Source organism: Puma concolor, chromosome B2, assembly GCF_028749965.1.
Source record: "Puma concolor isolate L17-30 chromosome B2, mPumCon1.1.hap2, whole genome shotgun sequence".
Lineage (NCBI taxonomy): Eukaryota > Metazoa > Chordata > Mammalia > Carnivora > Felidae > Puma > Puma concolor.
This window is the reverse complement of record NC_141671.1, coordinates 116,623,421-116,638,296: the sequence shown is the minus strand read 5'-3', so window position 1 is coordinate 116,638,296 and position 14,876 is coordinate 116,623,421. Positions and strand designations below refer to the sequence as shown.

Sequence of the window (14,876 nt, the reverse complement as noted above, 5' to 3'; positions counted from 1 at the left end):
TCTATGAAGTCTAGTGCTTTATTAGGATAAGTCTTAGAATTGATTCTTTATAGTCAGTTTCCCCAGGTATTGAATGAACCCTTTCAATAGGTAAATATTTGTTGTTTCATTTCCAGTTATTCATATATTATGTCTTCTTTGCCTATTTCTCTGACTCCTTTTTCTTTTTTTAATGAATTTCATTCTCTTGGTTGTTTTCCTGTTTTTCTTCAATGTCCTGTATTAAATTTTTATTTACACTTATTCTTGTCTTTTATTTCTTTTTTGAGTTCAATCAACTTTCATTTATTTTATCTCCCAGCCCCTATTTTTTTTTTTTTTTTTTTTTTTGGTATGTGTGTGGGTCCATTTCTAGTCCTGTTTTTTAAATTTCCTTTTTTCATGCAACTGTGCTACTTGAAGATACTGAATTCAGTTTGGAATGACCATTTTTCTTTCATGGGTTTTCTCAGGGAGGGAGGTGCTTTTCATTAGCTGAAATGTTTGAATTTACATGTTCTGCTTTATTCTTACAGTAGCTTTTTATACAATTAGCTTGATATTTTCTATTTCTGAATAATTTGTGGCTAGGATCCCTAATTTGAGAGTGCCAGCTTCTCACAGTTTAGTTTTGAATGGATGCATTAGTGATACAGTGGAAATGGGAGAGGAGTTGGCATGATTTGTATCTCTTTTGTTTTTACAGAATCTTTATTTTTCCCCTCTAATTTTTTTCTTTTATTTCTCTGAGGGTTTCACCTCTTCTCTACTTATCTGGGTCTTCTTTGGAAGCTGTGCTTATTCAAACTATCAATTTTAGCCTTTCTCACTTTCAGATTCCTTTTCTATAGCCAGTCCTATGAACCACCAAATCCCCAAGTTGTACTCAGTATTTTAGAACATAGTGTTAGATTTTCTCATTCTGGGGGTGATTTTGACTGTACTTCCTCAAAGTCTTCCATGTCCCTCTCCTGTTTTACATGGATTTCTTAAGCCCCCTCTTTATCACTTTGTGCCCATCGGCTTTCAATGGCAGCAGGAAATCGTTTTTGTAATTTGGTGTTTATTTCCGTACCTGATAATATCAAAGATGTAGTATTCTCTGTCTCTGAGTAATCCTGTTGGCATGGTTTTCTTTCACTCCTTGCTAATTTTGTAATTTGGGGGAGGATGTGTGGAGAGATTAGGAATTACTTGGCAGCCATTTATCTTCCAGACCAACTCCTGAAATTTTAGTTTTTAAAACTTAGCAGATTTATCAGTAGAGTTTTCCAAACATTTAGGAAAGAAATAACATCAATATTACATACATTCTTTCACTGAAAAGAAGAAGTTATAATTCCTATCTCTTTTAATGAGTGTAATATTTATTCCAAAACCTAGAAATGACATTATAAGAAAGCAAATTATAGGTCAATCTCATAAACATAAATGTAAAAATCCCAAACAGAATATTAAAAAATTTAGTCAAATGATAAAAATGATAATGCATCATGACTACAAGGGGTTTATTCCCAAAATGCAAGGTTGGTTTAATATGCCATATTAACAACAACAACAACAACAAAGGGACACAGATCATTACAATCTGACAGATGCAGAAAAAGCATTTCACAGATTTCAACATCTGTTCATGATAGAAACTCTTAGCACCCTAGGTAGGAACTTTCTTAATCTAATAAAGGACATTTACAAAAATCCTACAGCAAACATCTCATAATGATAAAAATATTGAAAGCTTTCCCTCTGACATCAGAAACAAGGACAGTACTGTCACCACTTCTGGTCATCATTATACTAGGTATCCTAGACAGTTCACTAAGGCAAATTAAAGAAGTTGTAAGGATTGGATTATAAGAAATAAAATCTTATTCACATATGACATCATTGTGATCCAAATGAATATATAGCTAATGTATTAGAATTAGTCAATTTTGTAAGTTTGTTGGCTTCAAGGTCAATAAAAATCAAAGCATTTCTATATGCCAAGTAGCAAACAAATAAACAACAAAATTAAAAAAATAATACCATTCAAAGTAGCATTAGGAAAAAAAAACCTAACGCCTAGGAACAAATCAAAACAAAAGGTATGTCAGAATTCTGCATTGAGAGCTAGAAAACATTACTGAGAGAAATTAAGACCTAAATGGTGAAATAGAAATATACCATGTCCATGGAATAAAAGACTCAATGTTGTAAAGATTCAGTTCTCTGCCAAAATAATCCACATAATCAATGTAGTTCCAGTAAAAATTCCAGCAAATTGGTGTGTGAGTGTGTGAGAGAGAGAGAGAGAGAGAGAGTGTGTGTGTGTGTGTGTGTGTGTGTGTGTGTGTGTGTGTGTGTATGTGAATTGACAGCCTCTAAAATTCATATGGAAATGCAGAGTACAAAGAAGAACTAAAGTGGTCATGAAGAACAAAGTTGGAAGGTTTAAAATACCAGAGAGCAAAGTTTAAACTACCTGTTATGAAACTAAAGTAATTTAAACAGTCTGCTATTTGTACATACAAGGGTAGAAAAATTGACCAGTAGAGTTCAGAAACAGATCCAAAATATATGGTTATTTAATCAAAGAGGAATGTTGCACTTTTAGTGTGTTAGGAAAGAATGGTCTCAAAAAAAAAAAAAAAAAATTAAAAAAATTAAAAAAAAGGAAGGAATGGTCTCTTTAGTGAGTGTATATATATGTGTACAATCAATTCAAGATGAATTGCAGGTAGAAAAGTGAAAGGTAAAACAGTGAAGCTATTTGAAAGAATACAGGAGAATATCTGGTCTTGAAGTAGTCAAAGATTTCTAAAACAGGACACAATAATCACTAACCATAAAGAAAAAGATTGATGAATTAGACTGTATTAAAGTTAATCAAAAACATAACTTCTATCAAAAACATATCGAAGAGGATGAAAATGCAACCTGCAGAGTGAGAGATTATCTCAAAATTTATATCTTACAAAAGACATAGCTAGAATATGTAAAGAACCCCTTCAAAGCAATAAGAGAGACAATCCAGGGGCACCTGGGTTCAGTCTGTTAAGCGTCCTACTTCATTCAGCTTGGGTCATAATCTCACAGCTGTGAGTTCAAGCCCCATGTCTGGCTCTGTGCTGACAGCTCAGAGCCTGTAGCCTGCTTCAGATTCTGTCTCTGTCTCCCTGTCTTCTCTCTCCCACCCCCTCAAATATAAATAAACATTAAAAAAAAAAAAAAAGACAACCCAGTTAAAATAAATGGACAGAAAACTTGAACTGACTTTTCAGAGGATATCTGAATAGCCAAAAAAAAAAAAAAAAAAAAAAATAGGTTAAAAAGCACTGAACTTCATTAGCCATTAAAGAACTGAATTAGAATCACTACTTTTCACTGTGTTCCCATAAGAAAAGCTAAAATGAAAAAGATGGAATATATCAATTGCAACTCTCAGAAACTACTGCTGGGAGTGTAAGTTGGTACAATGGAAAATGCCCAGTATCTACTAAAGTTGAATGTCACATACCCTATGTCACAGTAATTCTATTTCTGTGTATATGTGGTTGATAGAAATTATGGCCCTCCCTAAATGTCTATATCCTAACCCTTGGAACCTGTGATTATATTACATTATATGTCAAGGGGGAATTAAGTTGCTGATGGATTATGGACTTAAGGTTGATACTCAGCTGACCTTAAAATAGGGGGATTATCCTGGGGGACTGGGCCCAGTGTAACCACAAAGTTCCTAAAAATGCTAGAGGGAAGCTGAAAAGTTCCAAGTCAGAAAAGGAGGTTTACTGACAGAAGCAAGATCAGAGTTGATGCAGTGTGAGAAGGGTTTAACCCATCAGGGCAACCTTTGAAGATTTGAATTCTTGGCCATGAGCCAAGAATTGTGATCAGGCTCTAGAAACTAGAAAAGGCAAGGAAATGGACTCTCCCCTAGAGTCTCCAAAAGGAATATAGTCCTACTGAAATCTTGATGTTAAACTAGTGAGTCTTGTTGGACTTTAACCTACAGAACTGCAATAGATAACTAATGTAGTATAAATGCAGTAGAAATGCCTACAGTTGTTTATCTACAGACACATACTAGAATGTTCATAGCAGTACCATTCATAATAGCTAAAAATAGGAAACAGTCCTAAAGATCCTTCATCAAATGGAAGGGAGAAATCAGAGTAGACAGAGTTAATTGAAATATCTTAATGGTTCATGTAATCACAATGTGATAGTCTGATGAATTCATTTTCAATATAGAAATTACCTGCCAAAGTGATATTGACCAATTTAAGACCAGTGTTGGGTAGTCAGGGTGCACTGTATTTTGAGATACTAGACATAAAATGGAAATATTACTTCATGCAGAAGTTTACTATTTGATTAATATATAGAGTATTTATTAAAATTTAAATTGTGGGGCACCTGGGTGGCTCAGTTGGTTAAGTGCTGACTCTTGGTTTCAGCTCAGGTCATGATCTCATGGTTTGTGGGTTCAAGCTCCCATGTTGGGCTCTGCACAGTGTGGAGCCTGCTTGAGATTCTCTCTCTCCCACTCTCTCTGCTCCTCTCCCTCACATGCCCACTTTCTCTCTCTCAAAAAAAAGTTAAATTGTGCATGGAAATGATTCTCACCAATTTCAGGATATTAGCTGCTGCTGGAGACAGAAAGAAGTCAGGAAGAGAAGGCAAAGGGATGAGAATAGAGTTCAGAAATAAGTGTGGCAAAATGTTAACATCCTTAAAATCTGGGTGGTGGGTACATGAGTGTGTTATTTTCTGTGTATTTGAAATATTTTGCAATTAGAAAAAGTTCTTAACAGAGTACAGGAATTAATATTGCATTAATTGTGATATATACCTTTTTTCCCCCACATTCAGTCAGGCCTTAATTAGATTTCTGTAACATGTTGTTCTTTAAAGTGATAGCAGAGAACCAATCATGCTTTTATATTCTGGTTTCACTAAGTTAATATTGGAGAAAAAAAGTCTTGTTTGGGGTTCTGGAACTTTGTAGGTGTAGTGTCTTCATTTCTGAAATCTGGATTCCTTAACAGGTATTAGAGTCCTTTTAACATTCACCTAAAAGTAGTAATGCTATAGTTCCAGCAAATCCTCATTTTTTCTTCCTTTTTTAAAGAAGAATTTAACATTTATTTATTTTTGAGAGAGAGAGAAAGAGCGAGCAAGTGGGGGGGGGGAGGGGGAGAGAGAGAGCAAAAGAGACACAGAATCCAGAGCAGGCTCCAGGCTCTGAGCTGTCAGCACAGAGCCCGTTGCGGGGCTCGAACTCATGAACTGCAAGGTCATGACCTAAGCTGAAGTCAGACGTTTAACCAACTGAGCCACCTAGGGACCCCTTATTTTTTCTTCCTAATGGAGACTGTTTTCCCCATAGAGTCTTTACTCACTAACAACTAGAACAATGGAACAAAAAGAATCCTTGGATAGTTAGCAAAAGAAGGTGAAAGGTGAGAAGTGGGTGATGGTGGTGGGAGCCACCTGTTGCAGGGCTGTAAGAAAAATGTGTGAGGGCTGGAAAATTAATAGCACAGTGGAATGAAAGGAAAGTCAGGCTAAGTACTACTATGCATTTAGGTGATGTAGTGGACAGAATAGCAGCACCTCCCCCCGCAAGATGTCTGCCCACATTTTGTTCTTCCTCAGAATTTGTTACACGTTGATCCTTGAACAACATGGGTTTGTATTACATGGGTCTACTTATACCTGGATTTTTCACAGTACTGTAAATGTATGTACTCTTCCTTATGGTTTTCTTAATATTTTCTTTTCTCTAGCTTACTTTATTGTGAAAATATATAATACATATACAAAATATTTGTTAATTGACTATGTCATTGGTAAGGCTTTTTGGTCAACAGTAGACTATTAGGAGTTAGGTTTTGGGGGAGTCAAAAGTTATACATAGAGTTTTGACTGTGTGGAGTCAGCACCCCTAACACCCATGTTGTTCATGTATTAACATTTGACAGAAGAGAACTTGTGGCTGTGATTAAGGTTCTGGACTCTAAAACAAGGAGATTATTCTGGATTATCTGGGTGGACCCAATCTAATCATATGAGCCTTTAAAAAATAAAGACATGAGGCAGAATGGAAAGTCAGAGAGATGAGAGGCATGAAAAGTCTTTGAAGATGGAGAAAGGGGACCTCAAACCAAGGAAATGCAGGTTGTGTTTAGAAGATAACAATTCCCCAACTGAAAACCAGCACAGAAATAGGGACCTTAGTTCTAAAATTGCATGGAACTTAATTTGGCCAACAGTCTGACAAAGTTTGGAATTATATTAGTGTCTAGAGACACCAGAAAGGAAAGCAAGTCTTGCCTACATGTTGATTCAGCCTTGTGAGACTAAGCAGTGGATCCTCGTTGAGCCATGGTTACCCAGACTTCTGACCTATAGAATTGAGGTAATTAGTGTTAAACCACTGAATTTGTGTTATAGCATCAATAGTAAATAATACAGGTGATGATATTTTAAAAATGTGCTTTCTGTTTATAACAGGATATGTGCTCATTCTAGTAAATATGAATCACCTGGGGATTTTACTAAACTACACAGTTCTGTTTTCATAGATCTGAGGTTAAGCCTTGAGATGATGCTGATGTTGCTGGTCCACACAACCACACATTGAATAACAAGATTCTAGATTATCTTTAAAATATAGTAATGTGTAGAGTAAAAAATTAAAGTTGTTATCATCCAAAGGTAACTAGCATTAATGCTGTGGTGTGATTTCTTCATGTCTTTTTAAAATAGACATTAAGGGGCGCCTGGGTGGCGCAGTCGGTTAAGTGTCCGACTTCAGCCAGGTCACGATCTCGCGGTCCGTGAGTTCGAGCCCCGCGTCAGGCTCTGGGCTGATGGCTCAGAGCCTGGAGCCTGTTTCCGATTCTGTGTCTCCCTCTCTCTCTGCCCCTCCCCCGTTCATGCTCTGTCTCTCTCTGTCCCAAAAATAAATAAACGTTGGGAAAAAAAAATTAAAATAGACATTAATTTTCTATTAAAAAAATTAGGATCACATGGTATATAGTTTATAAAATGGTAGTGTTTCTGTATTATTAAATTAAATATGCTTGAAAACATGAATTTAATAAGTATAAAATATTCCATCAATATGGATGTACTAAAATATTCTGCTTTGGTTGTTTCCAACTTTTCTCCATTATGATTAATGCTATGATAATTACCTTATAAATAATGCTTTTCCACATTTCAGATTATTTCCTTAGAATAAATCCTGCAAATAGTTCAAGTACTTAAAGGATATGAAGATATTATAACTTTTTCATCCAAAGTGCCAGGTTATCCTTCAGGAAAGATTCTGCCAATTTATATTAATACCAGCTGTATATGTGTGTCTGTTTGAGAGCATCCTGTCTTATAGGAGTATAATCTTTAATTTTTCATAAATTTTTTTAATTTTATTTATTTATTTTGAGAGAGAGTGAGGAGGGGAGGGCAAAGAGAGAGGGAGAGAGAGAATCCTAAGCAGACTCCACGTTGTCAGTGCAGAGTATGATGCAGAGCTTGATCCCATGAGATCATGACCTGAGCTGAAATCCTAAGTCAGACGCTTATCTGACTGAGCCACCCAGGTGCCCCATGAATATAATCTTTTAAAACAGCTTTTCTAATTTTGATAATCAAAAATTAAATTTTATTTGAATTTGCAATTTTAAAGGTTTTTGGTAATACATAAATTTTCACATTCACTGGTGTGTGTGTGTGTGTGTTTGTGTGTGTGTGTGTATGTGTGAATTGTCTGCATTTTCTTTTCCTGGTTTTCTTTGGAAGATCAAAGATTTAGCTGTTTATACAGAATGAAAAACATTTTTATTCCTATATCTCCCTAGTGAAATAAAATTCTCACCTATGCAGTTTAGAGTCTGCCTAATTTGTTTCCATTCTTTAACATTGTTTTCATGAATGTAAATAAACCTTAACCCAAAGTATTAGCATTTCTAGCTGCTACCCATTAGTTCAAGGTATATTACAAAGAAAGGGAGCTGTAAGCATGCTTGTCCCAAGGGAGCTAGGTAGGTAGTAACCCTTTTCTTAAATAAAACGCAAAATATTTATACATAACATGCACCCACTTGCAAAGAGACAAATGTGCATGCTTGTGTGCACACACACATAGACACACACACACACATGCAATATCCCAGATCTCAGAATAATTACAAAGCAAACTCCATTTTTGATGTGGCAGTGCCTGTTCTCTGAATATGAGATGTCTACCTCCGGAAGCAGTCACATTGCCTGTGTTAGCTTGTTTTGTAGTTACCAACATTATTATGTGGAAATTCTTTAGATCCTGTAATATCAAGAAAATTCACCTCTGAGCAGGCTAAGATTACTGACTGAATATTAAAATCAGAGTTGATGTCCCAAAATATTTTCACACACATGAATACATAAATTCACACATTCAACCATATACTTTCTTATTCAGGCTGTCTCTGCATAAAATAAATGGAGCCTCATGAGGCCAGTCACCCGAGGGTAGGAATCCTGAGAATAGGGGAGAATCTTTGGGTTCTTGCCTTCTCTTTTCCATAATATGTCAAGAGATGTGAGATCAGGTAGAAAGTAGGAGGGAGAAGGTGCCAGGAAGATAAGTACATGTGCAAACAAGTGCTTATGGTCAAGCCTGGACTTTAAAGTATTGTGATCAGAGGTGCTGTTGCTAATTATATACGTTTTACATACCACATTTCCACATGTCACCACAATTTGCTTTATTGGCTTTGGCTCTTAATATGCACTGTCAAAGGACTAGCAGTTTATGGTACTAGACCAAAGTTTATTTAAATTGATGATTCCAAACTTTAAATTTATGACATCATGTTAGTTTGTAATATGAATGTTTTCTTTAAAACTTTAAAATATTTATGCTTTTACTTATATTACACAGTATTCCTTAAGCTAATCTTAGATATAGGTCTATTTAAAAAAAAATCAACTTGGAGTCTTTTGCTTCAGCCTTATCTATAGTAGAACACAGTTATTCTACCTTTATCTGGAAATAAAAATTGTAATATAGGGGCACCTGGCTGGCTTGGTCAGTGGGAGTGTGTGACTCTTGATCTTGGGGTTGTGAGTTGGAGCACCACATTGGGTGTAGAGATTACTTAAAAAAATAAAACCTTTAAAATAATTGTATATATTTTGTAGTCTTGTTAACAGATTTGAGGAAGGATAGTATACCATCATTTGCTGGGCTTCATGGTATAAGTATAGTTCTTTTACTTTCATATAGTTCTTTTACTTTTGTAGTGACCTATCAGTGCAACCAACTTAATAAAAGCTAGTACACATAGAGTTTAATATATGTCAGGCACTGTGAGGCGACAAAATATAAACATTTATATTCTAAAGTATAAATAATACTGTTCTCTACTATGGATGTGGCTGAGGCCGATGTCACACTTTTTTTTTTTTTAAACAAATATGGGTGCCTGGGTGGTTCAGTTGATTGAGCTTCTGACTCTTGATTTTGGCTCAGGTCATGATCTCATGGTTTGTGGGATCAAGCCTTTCTCTCTCTTTCTCTCTTCTCTCTCTGCCCTTCCCCGCCCCCCCCCCCCCCCCCCCCCCGCTCGTGTGCTCTCTCTCAAAAAATGGATAAACTTAAAAAAAAAATCACAAACACAGTCACTCCTCTAGGACTTTATTTAAATGAATTGTGGCATACATATTGTAAACACGTTTCGTATATTAATATTCATAATAATTCTATGGCATAAGTACTATTATCATATCTATTTTATAAACAAGCATACCAAAGCCCAGGGATTTTAAGTAATTTAATCTTCCTCATCCTTTTTATACTGTGACTTCTTCTGTGCTGTATTTTACAGGGTGTAGTATGCAACCAGTCTATTGGGAAAGCCTGCAGTCTGGCTCAAGTCTATGCACTTCACATCAAAGCCTAATTGTCTCCCAACACAATTATTTGTTTCTGAATTCTTTATTGCAGAGTTCACTAAAAGTACCGTTATTTAGAAACAAACAGTTCTTAAAATGTATAACTTTTACTAAAAAACTTAAGAAAAATTTAATTGTTTTAAAATTGTTTTTCTTGAATACATTTGTTCAAAGGCCTGGAACTTAACAGTCAACTTATTAGAAAGTACTAGCACATTGAACAGTCCTTTCAGGTGTCAAGACTGACTTTGTAACACCTGCCACTGGTGTTAGTTTTTCTCGTTACGGGTAGTTTACTGTTGCAGCCATACAGTAATGAGGAGTGTATCTACATTTGATTAATTTCCTCATCTCCTGTCTGAGGTGTCACAGGAGATTTTGAACATTGACAATAATAATTATACTAATAGAAGATATTTTTAATTCTTTTGTCAAAATAAAGGAGTTTAATGTCATTTTAAAAATTGAGTCTGCTGTAATTCATCAGAATTTTAAGATTTAGGTCTTCCAGTTTTCCATGTAGATTATTCCCTGCAGTAAATTACATTAACAGGTGGAATAACTGCATCTACATTCTAGAAGTAATTAATTAGTGTATAATCCTGTAAGGTTGATTAGGAAGCTGTTTCTATTTTTGGATATATCTTGTTGATTGGACATTTTCTTTGTAGGTTATGGTTATCAACATTTAAAGTTTTATGTTTAAACGTTAATTTTTGGATTAATGGTCTTGTGTAGGTTATCATCTGAATGTTCCGTATTTCTCTTTCTGTTAAACTACCTTGTGTTCTTTTGCCAATAATTTTTTTGGTAGTATTTACTAATGTATATTAAATGTTGGGGCACCTGGGTGGCTCAGTTGGTTAAGCATCCAACTCTTGATCTCTGCTCTGGTCATGATCCTACTGCTCATGAGTTCAAGCCACACCTTGGGTTCTGTGCTGTTAGAGCCCACTTGAAATTCTCTCTCTCCCTCTCTCTCTCTGTCCCTACCCTGCTTGCACATGCTCTTGTGCTTTCTCTAAATAAATAAACTTCAAATGTATATCAGTACACAAACACATCCTAGGCATATGTAAAAAATGGATATTGGGGCGCCTGGGTGGCTTAGTCGGTTAAGCCTCTGACTTTGGCTCAGGTCATTATCTCATGGTTTGTGAGTTTGAGCCCCGCCTCAGCCTCTGTGCTGACAGCTCAGAGGCTGGAGCCTATTTTCAGATTCTGTGTCTCCTGCTTTCTCCCCCTACCCCGTTCACACTGTGTCTCTCTCAAAAAATAACCATTAAAAAAAATTTTTTTTAAGTGGATGTCAGAGTTTGATCACAACAGGTAGGTTTTACAAAGATTACCTCAAGATTTGTTAAGAGTTGTAAAATATGATTCAAAATGGCATACCTCACCTTGTAAGATACGGCAAAGGAAAAAAAATACATGGTATAAAGTTGGATTCTTCTTTAGAAGCAGACAATTCCAAATATAAGCAAGCTTACATAGATAATAACTTTTATTGTCATAAACTCATCTACATTTTCCTAACATTCAGGCTTTAACCAACTTTTATATGTTCAGCTGAATCTAAATGAATTTATTTCCGACATAATCCTTTTCTGTATTGTAGGCACAGTTGAGCCAACATCCGTGTCAATTCTAGGATATAATTTAGAACCATGACGTACTCAATTTATGCTGTGAAAAGTTTTATCGAGTTGTGTTCAGTATTTTTAAAAATTTTTTTTAATTTAATGTTTATTTTTGAAGGAAAGAGACAGAGCATAAGCGGGGGAGGGGCAGAGAGAGGGAGACACAGGATCCAAAGCAGGCTGCAGGCTGTCAGCACAGAGCCCGATGAGGGGCTCGAACTCACAAGCTGTGAGATCATGACCTGAGCTGAAGTCAGATGCCCAACCGACTGAGCCATCCAAGTGCCCCGAGTTGTGTTCAGGATTAACAGCATTCCTATCTCTAAGACTATTAGACATTATTCCTATGATTTCTATTCCATTTTAATTTTTGACATTGTTTTCTGTTTATTACAACAAGGCAAGTACTCTCAGTTTTGGGGTTAGATTCAGATTCTTAGGAGATTTGTTCCTTCTTCCTATATAAATTCATTGAAAACTATTTTCAGGGCTGTTTGCCTCTAAAAGCAATTGTTCATAATTGAGGCAGATTTTCCCTTGTAGGAATTCACAGCTGTGAAGAGAAAGTTCTCTTTCCCAGTGGGTTACTAAATAGGCTTTTGTGAGAATTTACTGGAATATTTTTCCTGATGAAAGAGTCAAAGACTAAGAGTCTGTTGTTCTTGGTGCTAATAGAACCAGAACACCTGCAGCTGAGCATTTACACTTTGGAAAGCAGAACTAATGTAAGGTCTTCTTTTATGTAGGGAGTAGTTTGAAAGCAATAATTTTTCTTAAAAAATTACAATTCAGACATGATCTTTGTTCCAAATTAGAGGTTTTAACAGTGAAAGCTCATTGAAGTATGCAGTCAAAATAAAACTCACATACAGCATTTCCTATGTAGTATAGCTTTGTGCATTCTGCTAATGTACACATATTTAATTGGCAAACATGAAGCCTTTTACGGTGTCCACTGATTTGTGTTAATACTTCCCTTTCTTGTTCCACTTTGTTTCTTAATCACCCAATTCATAAAAACCCCATTTGGGGAAAATGCATCCCTGCTATAGGAAATCACTACTCAACCCAAGCCACTGTCAGCTTTCTTAATGGCATCTGTTTCCATCCTACTCTCGCTTCCCTGTTTACTGTGAGGTTAAGAGCACACATAGTGAGCTAACCTTCCTGTGTTTAAATTTCGGCTGTTACAGTGGCATGGCCTTGAGTGAGCTATTTATTTCATCTCTAGGTGGCTTCAGCTTCCCTCTGTAAAATGGATATTACAGTACCTCATATGCTTTTTCCATCCATATCCTCATTGTGTAGTCCCTTGCCCCATTTTTTCCTTATAGCACTTATCCCCACTGGTTCTATATCGTTCAGTATCTTTCTCTCCTAACAGGAGTGTAAACTCAGCACAGGGTTTTATTTTGGTCATTGTTGTAGTCCCACACCTAGACAACCTGGCATAGGTGGTGCTTAGTAAATACTTGCTCAAAGGCTGTATACAGATGCTGGGTTAAGAACCAATGTTTTCCTGACAACTACTGACCTTACTTTTATTATGCACCTTTTTTTTTTTCTTTTTCCCATGGTATGACCCTGACATTTCCTACTCCAGTATTTTTACTTAATCCAGGTTTTCTCATTAGGCCACTATTCACTTTTAAAAGATAATCTGGGCTTTTAGAAATAAAAACTAAATTCTTATTTTGCAAAGTAAAGGATAAGCAAGCACAGTGAAACTGCTGATACTATTTTCAAAGGGAAATATTCAGTACTATGTAGTAAATTGAACTGTATACTTATCCAGATAGTTTGAACTTTTAGTTTTTAATATAACAGATCTACCGACCTATAAAGATCCATGGACATTTCAGATCAGATAATGAATAATACTTTGAGTAAAGCACATATACTTACAGTTACATATACTTAGTTACAATTAAGTTTTTCTTTTTTCTTTTGCAGATTAATGACGCCAGAGAGTGAGATAAGATTTGTCCACAAAGAGATGGGTATAATACCAAGCTGGGGCGGTGCTACCCGACTAGTTGAAATAATCGGCAGTAGACAAGCTCTCAAAGTATTAAGTGGGGCCCTCAAACTGGATTCAAAAAAAGCTTTAAACATAGGAATGGTTGACGAGGTCTTGCAGTCTTCAGATGAAACTGAATGTCTAGAAGAGGCACAAGAGTGGCTAAAGCAGTTTATCAAAGGGCCACCAGAAGTAATTAGAGCTTTGAAAAAATCTGTTTCTTCAGGTAAAGAGCTTTGTTTTGAGGACGCATTACAGAATGAAAGAGACCTTTTAGGAACAGTTTGGGGGGGACCTGCAAATAAAGAGGCTATTGCTAGGAGACGAAAATTTGATAAATAATTTTTTAAAATATGACGTACTACAAGAAAAACTCCAATAAATTAATAATTATAAAGTTAAATATTAACTAGGAATACCAGAATTACTTCGAAGGCTACACTTAGTATTTGATTTAATAATTTTTTAATATCTGAACTCATTGACCTAGTTTTCAGTATATTTGGGTAATTATCAAGTAATGTAGAACATTTGGTTAAAATATACAACACTTTTGGCTTAAAAATTATCAATTCCATAGTAGTTCTTAGCCTGTAACAAAAGACCAGTTTTTGAGAGGAAAAACCTCTCCACAGAACCTATTCCTGGGTTATTTTTCATGGTGTCTGTTCAGTCTTATCTGGAAATAATTTACAAAAATAACAGTGAAATTTGCACTAAAGAACAAAAGTGGAAGAGGGGTCAGGGAACAAGATAAGAAAAGGTATGATCATTTTCTTCTGCCTTAATCAGCGGTAATAGGTAAAGAATTGGGGAGAGGTGCTTGGCTGGCTCTGTTAGTGAAGCATGTGACTCTTGATCTTGGAGTTGTGAGTTTGAGCCCCATGTTGGATATAGAGATTACTTAAAAAATAAAAGAATGTTTAAAAATAACTGGAGGAATGCCTGGGTAGCTCAGTCGGTTGAGCATCCAACTCTTGATTTCAGCTCAGGTCATGATCTCATAGTTCTTGAGGCTGAGCCCCCTGTCCACAAAGAGCCTGCTTGGGATTCTCTCTCCCTCTCTCAAAATAAATAAATAAACTTAAAAAACTTGGGGAATTGGGGCACCTGGGTGGCTCACTCGGTTAAGCGTCCAACTTTGGCTCAGGTCATGATCTTGCAGTTTGTGAGTTCAAACCCTGCGTCAGGCTCTGTGCTGACAGCTTAGAGCCTGGAGCCTGCTTCTGATTCTGTGTCTCCCTCTCTCTCTCTGCCCCTCCCCTGTTCACGATCTCTCAATAATAAATAAACGTTAAATTTTTTTT

The 14,876-nt window shown here is 36.0% G+C and overlaps 1 protein-coding gene across 4 annotated transcripts in view; it reads left to right on the top strand.

Annotated features, from left to right (window-relative positions):
* ECHDC1 (ethylmalonyl-CoA decarboxylase 1) overlaps positions 1 to 14,502 on the top strand; it is a 55,411-nt gene extending 40,909 nt beyond the window's left edge. For all 4 annotated transcript variants that reach the window (XM_086707784.1, XM_086707783.1, XM_025925582.2 and 1 more), the window contains one exon: positions 13,503 to 14,502. In XM_086707784.1, coding sequence (XP_086563910.1) covers positions 13,503 to 13,911 — 409 coding nt within the window. In that variant the 3' untranslated portion in view covers positions 13,912 to 14,502. The remainder of the gene's footprint in view (positions 1 to 13,502) is intronic.
* The last annotated feature ends 374 nt before the right edge of the window (positions 14,503 to 14,876 follow it).